This window comes from Aplidium turbinatum, chromosome 18, assembly GCF_918807975.1.
Source record: "Aplidium turbinatum chromosome 18, kaAplTurb1.1, whole genome shotgun sequence".
Classification (NCBI taxonomy): Eukaryota; Metazoa; Chordata; class Ascidiacea; order Aplousobranchia; family Polyclinidae; genus Aplidium; species Aplidium turbinatum.
Window position 1 is genome coordinate 8,372,261 of NC_137489.1, and position 16,899 is coordinate 8,389,159.

Here is a 16,899-nt window from a genome sequence, read left to right on the forward strand (position 1 = left end):
GAGTAAACTCTTCTACAAATGGACTGTGTTATGACATAGAAGGATCTATATCTTTTTTGTTGAAGTTTTGAAATAAGACAAAAAGGCATAGGTTGAACAATTTTTTTACAAAAACATTTCAGTGCGAAACAAGTTCTTCCATTTTCAGACGCATATCTTCTGAGTTGCCAACCGGCAGAACAACTTAAATTTCTTGCCTTATGAGAATTTAATCGAACACGGCACAGAGCGATATAAGATGATTTGTGACTCGCCCTTAGGCAGGATAAGTCTCCCTTTTAACTGAAGTATTTGCCTATTTTTACACAAACTAAAATTATAGTTGCTTGAGTCCAATAAAGATAAATTTGTGTGTTCAGACAAACTTTAAAACTTACATAAGTTTAATTTGTCAAGCAGCAAAAGGACTTTGCTTCAAACTCAAAAGTCTAACTCCTTACTGATGTAATGAATGAATTAATTTAATGGCTGTGCTAAGCAATAAAAAAACAGTTGCTATGTTGTAAGAGCCATTAAAATTGTAAAAAGAGCTTCGTTACACTAACAGTATTGTTCTTGTATTCAGAAAATAGAACCACAGTGTTTAAGAAGGGGACAACCCTCGATCTTTAACAATCATAGCTGAGGTTCTTTTTAAATTACCCCACAGAAAGCATTAGACAGTGAAAAACCGGAACAAGTCAGGTATGAGTTTTACTATTGATTATTGTTGAGTAATTTTCTTATAACTTTTATTGTGAAAATTGTTACTAGAGCTGTGATTGTGAATAGAATTGTGACTCTTGATGTTTCAAATTACAAAAGTCATTTCTGAATTTTTTTGTAAAGTGTACTAAAGGCAAATATTTTGATGTTTGTGATAAAATACAATGATTCCGCGAGACCTATCGTATTGGCTTCGAAATACCAGTTAGTTAATTTTTTTAGAAAATACAATAATGCGGAATTAATGCGAAAAACTTTACACCCCATTGAAAGCTACACGCTAAGTTTGCTACTACTTGTCAAGACCTAAATGAGAAGCTATGTTTTTATTAAAATTTACAAACTTCCAAATGTTATGCTGGTCACTAAAGATCTTTTGATCATATTTTTGATTTACACATAGGCTACGCATAGGCTACACATAGGCTACGCCTGGGTTACACATAGGCTACACATTGGCTACACATAGGCTACACATTGGCTACCCATAAGCTACACATAGCCTACCCATAGACTACACATAAGTTTTCATCTCTTAGTCGGCAACTTATTGTCTAGATATCATGAATGTAATAACATTGCAAGGAACGTTAAATGTTTAGTAGTTTTTGTTTAAAGTCTTACTTTATTTTTTCTTGTTTATGATGCTTCTACTTGTGATTATAACCTTAATTGTTTAGTTTTCTAGATAGAAGTTCTTCAGTTAAAGTGCTTTTTGGTGCTATAATGGTGAAAAAATTTAAATGAACAACCATCATGGTTATATGTTGTAAACTGCAATGCAGGCTATAGCCCGCTAATAAATCTAGCAAATATTTAGTTTAAAATTGGGACGCTGATGGTATTATGATTATATGATTTTTTGACCATGAATTTCAATACTTACTTCCGTGAATAAATGAAGAATACTTAATGAGATCTAATTTTTGCTGATGGAACGTCAGATTTTAGTATCCCGGATACTGCAAATGATTAAACTAAACCAGTTAGACCAGAAAGTTTTCCCCATTTTGAAACGTTTTTTTTTCAACTTGTGTTTTTTATCTTAAAATCATATCTTCGTATGACGCGTTAAAGCATGAGTCATTAGAAATCAATAACCTGACTATCAAGTATTTCAAGTTTAAAAGCACACTTTCACTACCATGATGTTTCGTGGTATTAGCTTGTCTTCAGAAAGTATAATAAAGAAACAAAGTCACTATAAAAGCCATAGGGCGTTACTTTTATGTTAAAATTTGTTTATTGTGAAACTGCAATTTTTTTCTTTTGGAAAGTTATGAAAGAACCAATAACAATGAAATAGATTATCTTAAGTTATAGGCTAATATGGATAGTTTTATTTTGGGGTCTGCAATAAAAATTCTTATCTTTGTCATAAAACTTCTAAAGTGAAATAGGATTTTTTAAAGTTGAGATTAATCATAATTAAACTATTCGTGAATCAACTGGCTCATGTCATAACACCCTTTCATTTTTTTTATCTCAATTGGTTAACACTTCTTCATAGCAAATTTGTTTCAAAATACATAAATTGCTCTGATTTCTCATGTGCTGTAGCTTGGCGTTCTTTTATGACCACCTTATATAATTTTGAGCTGTATTGGATTACTATCAATGTGCTAACTGTTAGCTCCGTGTCTCAACATTTTGGCCAAACCTAATTAAACAGCACTCTTTTTTTGGATAGAGGTGAAGAAACTTTTACAATAAAACAATTTTTTAACGCATGTATGCTTTGCAGAATGGTGTCACAAACTTTATTCATCTTTGCATTGACAATTGGTGCTGCATTCGCTGGTGCACCTGCTGGTGAGTATTTTTTTTCGTTGCATGTAGCCTACTGTAGCCTAGTTTTATTCTATAATTATTTTAAACAATGTTGCAGTTGTGTAAAGTGGCAGTTCTTAAAGCAAATTTTGTAAGGTCTGTTCTTTAAAGTTAGTCGTTATAAAACGTTATTAGTTTATGGCGGTCTCTATCCTCGTTTAAGGAAGCCTCTTGGAAACGTCGTTCTGGCAGTTTCGAATAGTTTTTGAAGCTTTAAGCTGCCGACCCAAGTCGGATGCCAAGGAAGCAGTGGCAGATCTAGGAGGAGGCGATTGCTTCACTAAAACGCAACAAAGTTACTTTATTTACGATGTTTTTGCAAAGGTCGAATTAATGTAAACCTACACAGCATTGTGGTTTAATTCCACCCCAAACCTACTCGCTAGATCCACCCCTTAACAAAAGGAAGTTTCTTCGTGTAGAAATGTGGTTTCCTGTAAATTATCTAATCCACTAAGTGCGCCAATTGGAGAGTTGTCCTTGAAATGCGTTGCTAAAGAGCACACCCTTGATCTACCGTTCTTTGATTATTTCGTAGGTTGTATTTACTTGCAAAGCCGAGGTTGATTCAAACGTTCATGTCGATGAACAACGGTTCAAATTCAAACTTCAATTGGTTTAAATAGTCTACATCGTCTTCCTATGAAGCTTCTAAAATTGCTCCAAAAAAGCAAAAGAAAGCTATTAAAGTCGTTTTCAATACACAACAATTTTTTGTTGCTGGTTTATCTATATTCAAAGCTACTTGTTACGTACTTACTTTGTAGTTTATCTTTTGTTTAAAATTAACTAATCAAGTATCCTCAGCAAGTATTTTAGTCAGCAAGTATCCTCAGTTGGCAAGACAAGTTAAGTGCTGGTTGTCATTCACTTAGATTGTATAGAAGTCTGTGATGCTGCTTTATCAGCGTCTAACTTTTGCACCCTTTCCATGTCTATGCATAGGTATTAGATCAGATAAACAAGGACAACTTAAGGTGTAACCCATCGATTAAGTTGTACGTCTGGTATTGTTAGCTATTCATGGTACAAGTAAAACGGCGCCGTGTTTCGTGCAGTTCATGTTCAAATCCGGTTTTGAAAGGTCGTGTTTCACTTCAGGCGCTTAAAACTTGTTTGACAACATTTTTTGCCGATCGAATCGTAAGCCAAAAGTATTGCACAAACAAAAGTTTTATAACGATTGAACGTGTTGGTACATCAGTCTAAAGCTTCACTCCGACCGACAAAGTAATTGCCATAAAACGTATAGTTTCATTTAAAGCATTTAATTTTATTTTCTTGAATTTGCAAACAACACGCTTTTAAACACACTTTTTAAAAACGTTGTGAACGAGTAAATCGAAACTTTTTGTGCTGTAACTTATATTAATCGATGATAATGGCTGACATTCTTTTATATATTCCATCTTTTAAGCTAAAAATAGAATGAAATTTTATTTATTTTTTGGAGTTGCCACCTGGGGTTATAGCCTACACTCCAGCGATCATTCCAGTGTACTCCCTGTACTGATGAAACATTTACGTCGAAAAGTGTGCATTGCTCGCAGTTATACATATATTTATTTTTGAACAACAAATACTATTAATGCTACAAAAAGTGCTCAATGCCAAGCAAAAAGTGCCAAGCAAAATAAATTACATCCAATATAGTTATTACTTTCTAAAACCTCTACAGCCTATTTCACCCTAAATGGGGGACTATCAGAAGGTCCTTATTCAAATAGCATTAAATAGATTCTGTTTCAAATATTATTACTATTTCTATTTAATATATTCAAATAGAATTAAATAGATTCTATTTGAATTAAGCCCATCTGACAGTCTCTATTTTAAGGTGAAAAGGTTTTAAAGATGCTAGAAAGTAATACTTGATGTAGCCTATATTTATTTTGGAATATTTTTTATATTGTGTATACTGTATATTTCATTTCATTTAAACTATATTCATATTTTGCAGATAACACTTGCAGCGGGGGGTTAGACTTGGGCTTTATTCTCGATTCTTCAAGCTCTATAGGAGACGAAAACTTTCAATTAATCCGCGATTTCACCGAAGGCGTACGAATTAATTATTTTATTTTATGAAACACTTGACAAATAATTTTGGTTTAAGAAATGCAACTTAAAGCAGCTTTTATGGTAGTGATCAATGCACAGATTAATGATGCTAAGGCAAAGTTTTTTCTAAATAGTTTTACTAAGTCATTTTATTATAAAGATTTTAGAAAGAAAAACCTTTGTTGAAATTTGAAGCTTAAAGTCACTGCAAAACTTAATTTCTTGGTATAGAATCTTAAATTTTATTTGCAATAATTTTTCTCACAGGTAGTGCAAGGCCTCGATGTAGGCCAAGGTGACGACCAAACCCGCGTCTCGATTGCCAGATATACCAGTTGGGTAGACTCGCAAGTTTTCTTTAACCAAATTTCCGACAAAGAAGGAGTGATACAAGCTGTTAGAGATATTCCTTATTATGGCCAGGGCACACAAACAGCCCGGGCATTGCAAGTATTTGCCCAACATCATTTGCAGGTCAGCTTCATGTGTGATTACCCAAAGCTTCAATAAAAAGAACGGTGGGCTAATTATAATTGGATATAGTTTGATATTTTGGATGTTAGTAAGAACAAAAGCACACTTAGGCCTAATTGTCTTAAAAAACAGGCTTTTATGACACAAAATGCTTAGCCTACTTATTTCAAGAGAACAAGATGTATACATTCCGATTTGGTTTTAAAACATTAATAAAATTAAACTATATCTACTGTATATTATTTATAGCAGGTTAGCAAGTAAGCGCTTGTATCTTTTGACATTTGCAGGGATTTAGTGGTTGGAGAGAAGGCACTGAACCTACTGTTGTTATTGTCATCACCGATGGAAGGTCACAAGACTCAGATAAAATAGCAGAATATGCAAGCCAATTGAGATGTGAGACATTTCATTGTTAAATAATCACTTGTATAAAAGTATTGCAGCGTTGTTTGATTTCTGGGGAAACATAACTTAATCATTTCAACACTTTGAAACGATTAATAGTAACATTGCGTTATGTGAAATGCAACGTTCAATTTACCAGGATATTTTATCGTCATCAGCATGTTTTCGTTAATTTGTAATTAATGCATATAGAGAAATACTGCAACTTTGACTTACTTCTGGTTGTCAGATTAGTCTATCTCATTGCAAGGCTATAGTTGAGAATATTATAGGCCTATTTGATCCTCCTCTTTAACCTATGTGGATTCAACATGACCTTCAATTTGCTTATAAAAAAGATATACAGTATTTCTTTTCTAGCTGTTTGCTTGTTTGATGAAAATACTTTTTCTTGCTTAGCCAAAACGACACGAGTGATTGCTGTTGGGGTTGGAGAGATTGATGAAGCCGAGTTAGTTCAAATTGTCACACAGCCGGCCGGAGAAAACCTCATTCTTTTAGATGACTTCAATGCTCTTGCCGATGCTCTTCAAATTGGAAGCATTCTCAACATGGTAAAGAATGTTTTAATGAAATTTAAAGGTCGTCAGACCACTCGCCATGCAACAACTCAGCAAGTACTTCAACTCAGCATTTACATTTCAGCTAGTATCCAAGTCAGCTAACGAGATTTTTACCTAGCATCAGATTGCTTGCTAAATTGAATATGCTGACTTGTGACATGTCAAGTTGCAGCTGGCTCAGTTGTTACTTCTTCAGTTTCATCATCTATCAACTTCAGCCAGTTGATGAAATGTTGCTAGCTCATTTGTCACTTGCTTAACTGTCATTTGTTCAGTTCACAACGACTGGCCTGTAGGAAACTTAAATTTAAAACTTCCCGATTACTTCATCGAAGCAGTTGCAGCTTTGTCGCAATGACATAACGGTTGAGCTAGTAGTTCTGTCATTTGACTTTTAGTTACAGTATGTAAGCTTGGTTTAACACGAAGTAATGCTAAAAGCCTTTAAACAAACACCACTCATTTCCAACCCGGATGTAGAAAATTTATTTCTTGATGACCTGTGCTGTATCTGTATTGGCTAACAAAGATAACACATCATCCATTCAAATCTTCTATTTCTTTTATAAAGCGCAAGTCAATTACTTTCAATACTTTTTTGACCTACTAAAATGTATGTTTCGGCTTTATTAAGTCCTACCCAAATACTATTTTCAGACATTATTGTAAAAAAAACTTACCCACGGAATAAACAACCAGCAACTCTATCACATAAGGTTGAAATGACCAGAACTTTGTCTTCATATAACTGTACAGATTTCTCTGAGACCTTGTATTTAAATACAGGCCTGTCGAGAGGCTACAGTGCGCTAGGTATCAATCTCGTTTTCAGGCCTTTTAAACAAAACACTGCTAATCAAATGCGTTACAAAAAAATATTTGCAACGTTTTTATAAACTTTCTTAGCTCCCTAGAAAGGTTTCGTGCTTTTAGATATGTTCTTGGCTAGGGTTCAAACGTTTCTTCTGGGTTCCCTGTCAACGCTACTGTTCAAACATGCAATCTTGAGGATGTCGTAGGAATTATGAAGTACTTTTAAAGATTGCTCAAAAACTTCTTTCTAATTAGGGACTATTAAAACAAAGTTAATACAGCAAGTAAATCTTCTTTTTAGGTGTGTGACGCCCTTGATGATGTCAACGAATGCCTCGTCGACAACGGAGGATGCTCACAAAGATGTGTTAATACCTACACTTCCTTCTACTGTGAATGCCGAAGTGGTTTCACATTGGTCGATCAGACCGATTGCATCGGTGTGTACTTTAAATCGATACAGACCTAACCAATATGAGACTACACTAATATTACTGTCAATTGCTGTCAATTTCAGAGTGGCTATAGCCCTAGATTTCTGTCATGTTTATGAGCAGAAAGCTGCTGTAGAGAGAAAATCCTACGGCCCTTCTTTGAACTGAAATGCACACTAATATTCCCCTTTTTATCAATAACGTATCCCTGACCAGGTGATCTATTTAAGAATATGCACCCAGTTAGTAGCGACGTTCATGTGTTAGCTTATTGACTTTTTTGGCGATTCTGAATATATTTTCAGATTTATGGGATTGCGTTGTCTATGTTTGGTTTAGGGATATCTAAAGAAAGGGATACGAAGGCTTTTATTACGTCTGACAATAGAAAGGCTTTTGTTTATTGTAAATAATCTCTGTTTATCTTAAAACGACAATTGGCACCGATAGCAGTTTAATAAATGTTGTTATGATAACCTGCATTGCGCTATTAGCATCGGGTCTAGATATTCACTGCAGCAGTGCAGCATGCTCATGGTTACTTGTTAATTCAACTACCCATTTACTTGCTTTACATCTTGTCTACAAAAACGGTTTTGTTAAGAAAAACAGCTTACTGGTAACTTTTCAACTGTCTTTCCAAACAAGTATTCTTTAAATATGCTCTACGTAATATTTGGTAACTGTCTTCTGTAGCCGACTGTACCAGCTGCACTACAAAACTTTCTGCCGTTTTTAAAAGAACGCATGTTTAACGCGCTACAAACTGCCGCCCTGGTAGCGTCGTAAGAATAAGTGCAAGCCTTCGTATCCCTTTCTTTAGATATCCCTGGTTTGGTTTTTTGAAAACTTCCACTACTATTTAAGAATCTCACATTTTATTGTTTTCTATAAAAAACAACTTACTTATTCACAGTTTACTTTATAGCTTGGATTAAAAATAGGCAAATTTGTAGATAACAAAACTTTAAAAAACAAACAATAAAAAAAAAGAAGCAGTGATGAATTAAAATTTTTTGTATTATTAAAATTGCTACCAAACTTAATTTGCAGAGTTTTCAGTTTAAGATTTTATAACTCAGTAGTAGGCTACACAATCGAGCTAAGCTGTATCAAAATAGGCCTATTAAACACTGTTTTTGTGCTTACAGACGTCAATGAGTGTGCTGATGATAATGGAGGTTGCTCTCAAATCTGTACTAACAGTGAAGGAAGCTTTCAATGCAGCTGCAACCCAGGAAATATTCTCGCTGGAAATGGACGAACGTGTGGTATGTAGAATAAACCAACGTTTCTAGTTACATGATAACGTTTATCCAAGATTGTGGAATAGGAGTTGGAGTCGGAGGCATTTTGGCATCTCCAGAGTCGGAGTCAAAGTCAGCCAGTTACAAATCGAAGAGTAGGAGTCGTATAGTTTTCGCCTGACTCCACAGTCCACAGTCCTTCGTTTATCTCAACGCAAAGAAGAGCAAGTAATCTATTGTCAGTGAGGCACACCGTGCATGTCGATAGGCATGTGTTTTTAAAATAAGTTCTAGAAAATAAACAGGTTTGTGTGATTGAAACTATATTTAAATTTCCATAGTTACACAATTTTATTGTTTTGCAGTCGCGGACAGCTGCTTCAACAATAACGATTGTCAGCAAACTTGCAATAACATCGTTGGGGGTACCTTCAGGTGCAGCTGCGCGGCCGGATATCGACTCAACGAAGACGGTGTCTCATGTGATGGTAACTAAAGCTGGTCAATTTGTACTTGGTTTTGTTACTTTTGGCTCAGAAACCAACATCGTAGCCTACACCAAGCGAGTTTCAAAAAAGCTTTCAATGAAAGAAATTGTTTTTCAGGCATTTGATGTTAAAAGTACAACATTTTTGATTGGTGTATGTGTATGAGCATAGGTACAGTATCGGAAAAAAATTATGTAGGTGACATTTCGTTGTATTATTAATAATTAGCCTAGTTGTATAGCCTATAATTAGAAAGTTTTTCAATTGACTCTCGGCATAAAAATTCCAATTTCTGCTAAAGGTAATGAAAAAGATCTAATAAATATTTTCCCCACGAAGTAAAAAGCGAATAGTCAACAATCTAAGCCTATCAACAATCATTTAGATATCAACGAGTGCGAAGCAGGCAATGGAGGATGCGAACAAATCTGCAACAACACGATGGGAGGTTATGAGTGTCTATGTCCAGAAGGGTTTGGCCTAAGAAATGACAGAAGAACGTGTGGTGTGCAGTGCTACACTTGTAACAGAGCTCTTTCCAATGCCGAGTGCTTGGACGCCGTAGTATGCTCACCAAGCGAGGTATGTTTTCATGCTTAAATCTTGTATACAGAAAGTTTAGAACCTAAACCCCAGTCACCAATATGGTTTATTTTCTTAACTTGCTGTTAAAAATTTTGTGTAAGATTCAAGGTAATTCGTTCGCTTTCAGAGAATTCATAGCAATCTCTTCAGGTTATCCTGATCACGTTCTAAAAAGTAGTCGGCCTTCGTAGACCTTTGCTAAAAAGTAAAATTAAACTTCAAGTACCGCTAAACATTCATTTAATTCCCAATATGGTATTGTATCAAGAAGATCGAAAAGTCGGATTTTAGTTAATGTTTTTGACTGTGGTCTTACAATTTTTTTTAAATATTTCAAAAGGGTAACTGAAGAGACAAACATCAACTGGAAGAGAAATGTTACACTTGTTTAGTAGAGAAAATTTAAGAAAACTTTATAATATTATTTTAACATATCTGTTAGCTCTCGTCCAGTCAACATTGTTACACTGGTGTGTCAGACAGACAATTATTTTGTAAAAAGAACACTAACAAAACGATAACTTTATTGCTTTAAAATGAAACTTTCAGAGATCTTGCCAGACCACCGTACGACGAGAAAATGGAGTAGATTACATAACCAAAGAATGCAAGCAGACTGAAGCTTGTGCAAACAATTTCATACAGAACCCTAGAACAGCATGGTCGCCAACACAGGTGAGAATAGGTAGTCTAAAATTTGAAATTGCTTCAGATAGAAATCTCAAATAAAACTACTCAAATCCTATGACATCTATAAAAGACTCAATGACTCTCGTAATTAAGGTGAAAGATTACAATATTTACATCTAAGCTTTAGTATAGTTACTATTCTCTAAAACCTCTACAGCCTGTTTCACCCTAAAAGGGAGATCATCAGAAGGTCCTGAAAAATATGGAAATTTGCTCTGCTTGGCTTTTTACTCGGCATTGAGTACTTTTTGTAGTATTAATAGTATTTATTGTTCAAGCTATACAGTATGTACACTGTACAGTAGTCGTTGCAAGATTATTGTGACACTAACAAATTGTTTCATCTACTTTCTCATTGTAGCTTACTGCTATTTTTCTCTTTATTAAAGTTATTTCTTTAATCTTATTTTTTTTGGTGAAATATACGCGACCATTGAAGTTCAAGGTTAACTTTCTTGTAATGTGAAGAAAAACTCAACAGCCAGGGTTTACGTAAAATTAAGCATAAGTTACTGCAAACTAGTAGCAGATCTAGAAAAAAACATTTGGAGCGGCAGCAAAGCTTCCACACAGCAAAATTTTGAGGTGCCCCACCTTTATACACTCTTCACCGCAATGATCGATTAGCCCTGGAAAAGGTTAATTTCGTTGTTAACTAATAGAGTAAGCAATGTGTTTGCTTTGTAATATTGCTTATTGTTTTAGCTATTGAAATGCCCATAACAAATGTTTACTTTCTAAATTTACTGCTGAAAACATGCCGTCTAATGCCGCCAATTATAATATTAAAATATAGTTGAGAGAGCTAGGCAAACGAAAAAATTTTGCAAAAACGAAAAAAACAAACATGTTTTTTCTCAATTTGTTTTGGATGAGTGCAGTGTCCTCTCTGAATTTGCTACTGTTGCAAGCTAACTCAGTAACATGTTATTGTTTCTATAGACACTGACATAATTTATTTTTTATCAATCGTATCGACTCTTTTGTTATTAGTGTAATGGAGCAGAAGATGGTGCATCCGTCTGCCGATGCTGTTGCCACGACAATCTCTGCAATGCCGGAGGTGATTGTACCCTTGCTGATGATTTTGACATTAATTGTCCCAACCCATTCGACTTGTTCGAGCTGGAAGAAAATCAAAACCTTACTTGTTCAGATGCTCCATACTCGGTATGAATAGGATTAACCTTCAAATGGAAATTAGACTTATGACAATTAAACATAATTATTTACTTCAGTGAACTAACTTAAATGTTTTTTAATCATTTTTAAAATTGTGATGTTGTATTAACCTACATTTGAGATTAGATGCAAAAATTGCTTTTAACAAAACACAATAGAAATATGGGTTCTCGTTAAGTAATTCAACAAAGTTTCAATATTGAAGAGTAGCCTACTGCTATACTGTCAAAATTGTTGCTGAATTTGAGAACGCGTTTGCTACCTGCAAGAGCATTTCAATTGATTTCTTAAAATAAATTATGTTGGAAACAATTTTTTACAAGTTGTTTTGAGAAAAGTTGATTTATCTTTTTCAAAGATTGGAGATGTTTGCACCGTAACTTGCCCATCAGGATATGGAGTGGTCAATGGTGCTGCAGAGCTGGTTTGTTCTCTTGAACCAAGAACTGTCGATGGTGTCTGGTTAGGAGGCCAACCAGGAACTTGTGAAGGTAAGAAAGGGAGATGCAATTTCACTCTTACATTCTGAGCATAACTTTAAACATTGTCGAATCCAAACGACCCAAAACCACCACCACTATATTTTACCTGGAATCAAAAGGTCTAGAGTAGGATACCTTTTTCAGCAGCTGCGTCCGTTAGACTCTTAAAATGGCATTTAAGTTGATATTTATCCGATTGACTTGACTCTGAACGAAAGTAATTCAAATTGTTCCATAATTATAAAACAAATTCAAAATTGCAGAATACAGTACAGGTTGATGACAATGTTCAAGGCCACTGTAAGTACACGGAGGATTGTGGTGGCGGTCTGAGCGAGCAGTCCATTATTAAAAAAAGTATCGATAGCAATAAAAAAATCATGATTTTTCAAAAGAATTTCTTCTTCTTGGAAAAAAAGCGTTTAAAAATATTTTTCTAAAGTATAACATGCAACAGCGTAAGCCAAACTGACAATGTTTGCAAAAAGAGAACATTTCTGAAGATTTCTACAGTTACAAAATAGTTAAATGACTTGGAAAGTTTCCGGTAACAGAGTTGAAGTGCTGATAACTTCATGTTTTTACTTTAAATTAAGTTATAAAGGTTTTCCAATTGAAAAATATTTGCTTTTTTCCAACAAGTTTGAATTTAGAACACATGGAACACATGCCCATAGTTTATTGCTAACTTTATTCATTGCGTAGACAAAAGAATATGTTGTTTTACAATTCTGTGGTAGTAGATATGGATTGTGCTTTTTTTTCAGATATCGATGAGTGCGCAACTGACAATGGTGGTTGCTCTCATGGCTGCACAAACACCGACGGATCTTTCATTTGCACTTGCCCTGTGTTGAACCCGTGCGAAGCTCAACCCATTGATCTCTATTTCATTCTTGATTCTTCAAGTTCAGTCGGCGACGCTAACTTCCGTATCATGATGGGTTTTGTTACCGATCTTGTGTCACCGTTCAATGCCGGCCAGGCACCAGAGCAAACGCGGGTAAGGCAAATTGCACCTTCACTGATTTCAGTGCTTGAAAATTTTGTTTCTTCTACTTTTTTTGGACCTTTGCTATGATGGCATGTATTGTTTTTGCTGTGGTGTTTAGAAATAAACATAACTGAACTAAACTGAACTCAATTGTAAGTTTTAGACAGCTTGTAAATAAATAAGTGAAGCAATTGAAAAATAAAACGAAGAAAAATTATAAACAAACTTCACTGGCATTTAATTTGCTAAGCTTTCTGTTGTTTTTTTAAATTGTTTCTTAGCTTGTAGTAAATAATGATTTGCTTCTTGCCTTGCAGTGGGCCCTTCCTGTACTTTAGTTTATGAAATATAGTGCTGTAGATACTAATGTTTGATATGAATAATGTAAACCAGTTTGGTGAAAATAAGGAATAGGCCTATATAAATTAATATTCCAATTAGGCCTATATTTAGCTTGTAAAAGCGAAAAACTTCTTGATCACTCACACTTTGTAGCAAAATATACAAAGTTTTTAACCTGACAATATTTTCAAAAACAAGTGTTGGCCTTTCCAATAATTCTTTGTATCTTTTTTGTGGTATTAGGTTGGTGTGATGACTTACAACCGACTGGTAAACAAGCGATTTGACCTTAAAGATGCCGAAAGCACTGATGATTTGCTTGAAAGGCTCGGAGTAAGTTTAACCGATAGGCTTGGTCTGTATTTACATACAGTATGACAAATTCGGGGTGATGTGTTTAAGTCAAGGAAATTAAGACATATTTCCGCTTCAGACTTCATTAATTTAATTCGTATTTTTACAAGTATAGTAGTATGTTATTTAAAGCATTAAATAAATCATTGTGAAAATTATCTTTTAAAAACTATAGCTTTTTGCAACTGCAATTTATGATTTACGTTGATGAATAAAAATAATTGCAACTTTATGCATGCGTGTTTCAATACTATCCAATTCCAACATACCCTGTAAAACAATTTTTATTCAGTTTCTATAGTATTTTATTTTACATAACATCAGTATCAAGGAAAATATCGCTTTAGTAGATCATAGGCTGTCTTTGCGTGGTCATGAATGCACCAATCGTTTCTAAACATTCTTCCATTACAGGAAATTGAATACGCAGGCCGAGGAACAAGGACAGCTCAAGCTATCCAGGCGGCAACACAAAACTGTTTTACTGCAGCAAGAGGCCGTCGTGCTGGTGTCCCTCTGATTGTCGTGGTTATGACCGATGGTCGATCCCAGGATGGCAATAACCTTGTAAATGTTGTTGGTGCTTTACATGAAGAGGCTACAGAAGTCTTTGTTGTCGGCATCAGTAAGTATAGTGCTTTTTAGACCACAGTTGCATAAAGTTTTTCATGGCTAAAGCAACTATCGTAGTTTTGTTTCAGTGTAAAAGTAGTTTTTATCATGTACTTTATTTTAACTCTTTAGCTCAAAACGTCAACGAACAAGAAATCCTAATGATTGCTGACAACGACCCAAGCAGTTACCGAATTGTTGATAGATTTGAAGATCTTGATGACGATCTTATGAATCTTGTTGGAGACAGACTTTGCACTGAACCAGAGCAACAGCTTTTCCTCACCGTAAGACAGTTTAGCTAAAAGCTGTTTTACAAGTTTTATCTAATTTTATGTTGCCTTCACGTACGTAGGCTACCTGGTAGTTTGATGGTTGGAATCACGCTTCCGTAGAAGCAAAGAAGCCAATAATGTGTTTATGCTTTCAAGTATGTCTAAGCGTTTTCTCAACATACAGCGTGGACAAATGCTATAGCGAATAACAAGTGTCGAACAGAGCGAAGGTCTGCACGCGTTGAGAATTAGGCTGAAAACGAGTTGCTCTCTATAGTACCATTTCGGTGTTGTCCGGAAGAATTCCGCTAACTTGGAACAGGAAAAAACTAGACCTTAAGCCCAAAGGCTAAAACAAAGACAATCAGTCGAACCGAAGTGGCGCATTGTTAGATGATCTCACTACTCTGTCACGTGGCCTCCCTGTTGTAAAAGCATACCAACTTGTTACTTTTTTTTTTAATTATTTTGACTTAAATTTTGCTTCATGTTCAGTCTGATGAGCGAAGATGCGACTTTGACGAATGCAGCCTAGGAAATGGAGGTTGCAGCAACAACTGCACTAATACTGTCGGTTCCTATTACTGCACTTGCCCAGAAGGCGAAATCATCGGCAGTGACAGACTAACATGCGGTAAAATAATCAGCTTCTTAATTTTTCTCCAATTGTTATAAGTTATTGTCTTATCTTAGCTCAAATTCCAATGAAAACACTTAACTTTCATTTTGTTTTAAATTTTTGTCTGCAAAATTTGAATAGTTTAATGGTCAAAGATATTCTTGCTTGAAAAATTATTTAACTGATTACTTCATTTTTGGAACTACTCTGGACATACCGCTTGGTATGTGGTTTGTGGTAGATTTATAAAAGTTAAACATCTTTTACTCAAAGAACACTCTTTTCCATTGTTTCAATAGGCCAGTATTTGCATCATCCTTTTGTTTATGACTGTCACCGAAACGTAATATTTGTCAACCTTTAGCTACTGATTTCTGCGCAATCGACAACGGAAATTGCCAGGAAGGCTGCGTCAACATACCTGGAGGAAGAAACTGCTTGTGCGGTCTTCAAAGCATTTTGGTAAGTTTTGCACTTTTTCTGCTTTGTTATCAGGTCTAACAAACCAGTAGTAGATTCATTAGTTTTTTTTTTGTGCGACTAAAGTACGTCTGCTGTGTTTTTCTCTCAAACAACAATTGAGCATGTTAGGCGTCATAGATGAACTTGGTGAAAATGATCTAAGAGAAAAAATTATAAACAAAACGAAATAGATCTATACCTGACCTTCACTAAAGCACAGCGACAATAGATAACTTTTTACCTCACTAATTATATAATTTCGTCTCAGATTTGAAGCAAATATGTACCACGGTCTACGAGCAGTGAACACGAACACTGTTTATAGATTTTGCTTGTGGAACCAGTTTTTTATGATACGGTACTTCCACACAAACTACAGTAGAGTATAAAGTGTATATGTTGAGCAGTAATGATACTGGGCAAAATCTGCCAGTCGTGAAAATACTGTAAAACCAGAAAATTGATGATAAAAATTTTAGTTTAATTTTTTGAGATAGTGTCACATGCCTGTATGCTACTGTGCAATCCATAAACATAACATCACCACACACTCTTTTAGTTGTATCTAAATCAGTTAAATCAATAAAATAACCTTTTTACTTGTCAACTATTACGATAATTGTAACTTGCGCCCCATGACGACAAAGAGTTGGTTGTCCTTCCTTGATCGAATGAGCTATTTTGAGTCGGTGTTGTTAATCTCTAATGCTGCAGGTTGACGAAACTAACTGTGCTGACATAAACGAGTGTTTGGATGAGATGGGTGGATGTTCCCACCTTTGCCAAAATTTGGATCCTGGCTTTGAATGCTTGTGCCCAGAAGGAATGCTTTTGGGAACAGACCGTGAAACCTGTGGTAAGATACAGTAGTATTAATTCTACATCATCAATGCTTCAAGTATTTGGAAACTAATATTAACAAGGCTTAATTTTGTGTGTATTATTCTATAGAATTAAATATTAAAAGTTAGTTCCATAGACCAAGCACATAGGCCTATAAGAATGATTTTTTTGTTTGTAGAACCTGACAGTTGCTTCGGTCAAGTGCCACCACTGCGTTGCGAACAGATTTGCCAAAACATTCCAGGGGGATCTTACAACTGTTTGTGCCAACCCGGTCACATTCTCCAGGAAGATGGGCATAACTGCACTGGTATGATATGTGACAATCAATTGGGACATTTCAGCACATGATAAGTGCAAAACGCTTTAAGTTTGTTTACACTTCAAGTACACTAACTAGAACATATGCGTGTTCTCAAATTTACTGTAAAATATG

The 16,899-nt window shown here is 35.1% G+C and overlaps 1 protein-coding gene across 1 annotated transcript in view; it reads left to right on the forward strand.

Annotated features, from left to right (window-relative positions):
- The first annotated feature begins 563 nt into the window (after positions 1-563).
- LOC145787126 (uncharacterized) overlaps positions 564-16,899 on the forward strand; it is a 31,686-nt gene continuing 15,350 nt past the window's right edge. Inside the window, exons 1-21 of the mRNA XM_082598851.1 lie at positions 564-684; positions 2,450-2,517; positions 4,496-4,596; positions 4,864-5,070; positions 5,361-5,469; positions 5,878-6,032; positions 7,156-7,294; positions 8,440-8,559; positions 8,901-9,023; positions 9,409-9,605; positions 10,158-10,283; positions 11,292-11,468; positions 11,839-11,971; positions 12,730-12,965; positions 13,542-13,631; positions 14,067-14,277; positions 14,397-14,551; positions 15,035-15,173; positions 15,523-15,620; positions 16,335-16,476; positions 16,642-16,773. Coding sequence (XP_082454977.1) covers positions 2,451-2,517; positions 4,496-4,596; positions 4,864-5,070; positions 5,361-5,469; positions 5,878-6,032; positions 7,156-7,294; positions 8,440-8,559; positions 8,901-9,023; positions 9,409-9,605; positions 10,158-10,283; positions 11,292-11,468; positions 11,839-11,971; positions 12,730-12,965; positions 13,542-13,631; positions 14,067-14,277; positions 14,397-14,551; positions 15,035-15,173; positions 15,523-15,620; positions 16,335-16,476; positions 16,642-16,773 — 2,857 coding nt within the window. The 5' untranslated portion in view covers positions 564-684; position 2,450. The remainder of the gene's footprint in view (positions 685-2,449; positions 2,518-4,495; positions 4,597-4,863; positions 5,071-5,360; positions 5,470-5,877; positions 6,033-7,155; positions 7,295-8,439; positions 8,560-8,900; positions 9,024-9,408; positions 9,606-10,157; positions 10,284-11,291; positions 11,469-11,838; positions 11,972-12,729; positions 12,966-13,541; positions 13,632-14,066; positions 14,278-14,396; positions 14,552-15,034; positions 15,174-15,522; positions 15,621-16,334; positions 16,477-16,641; positions 16,774-16,899) is intronic.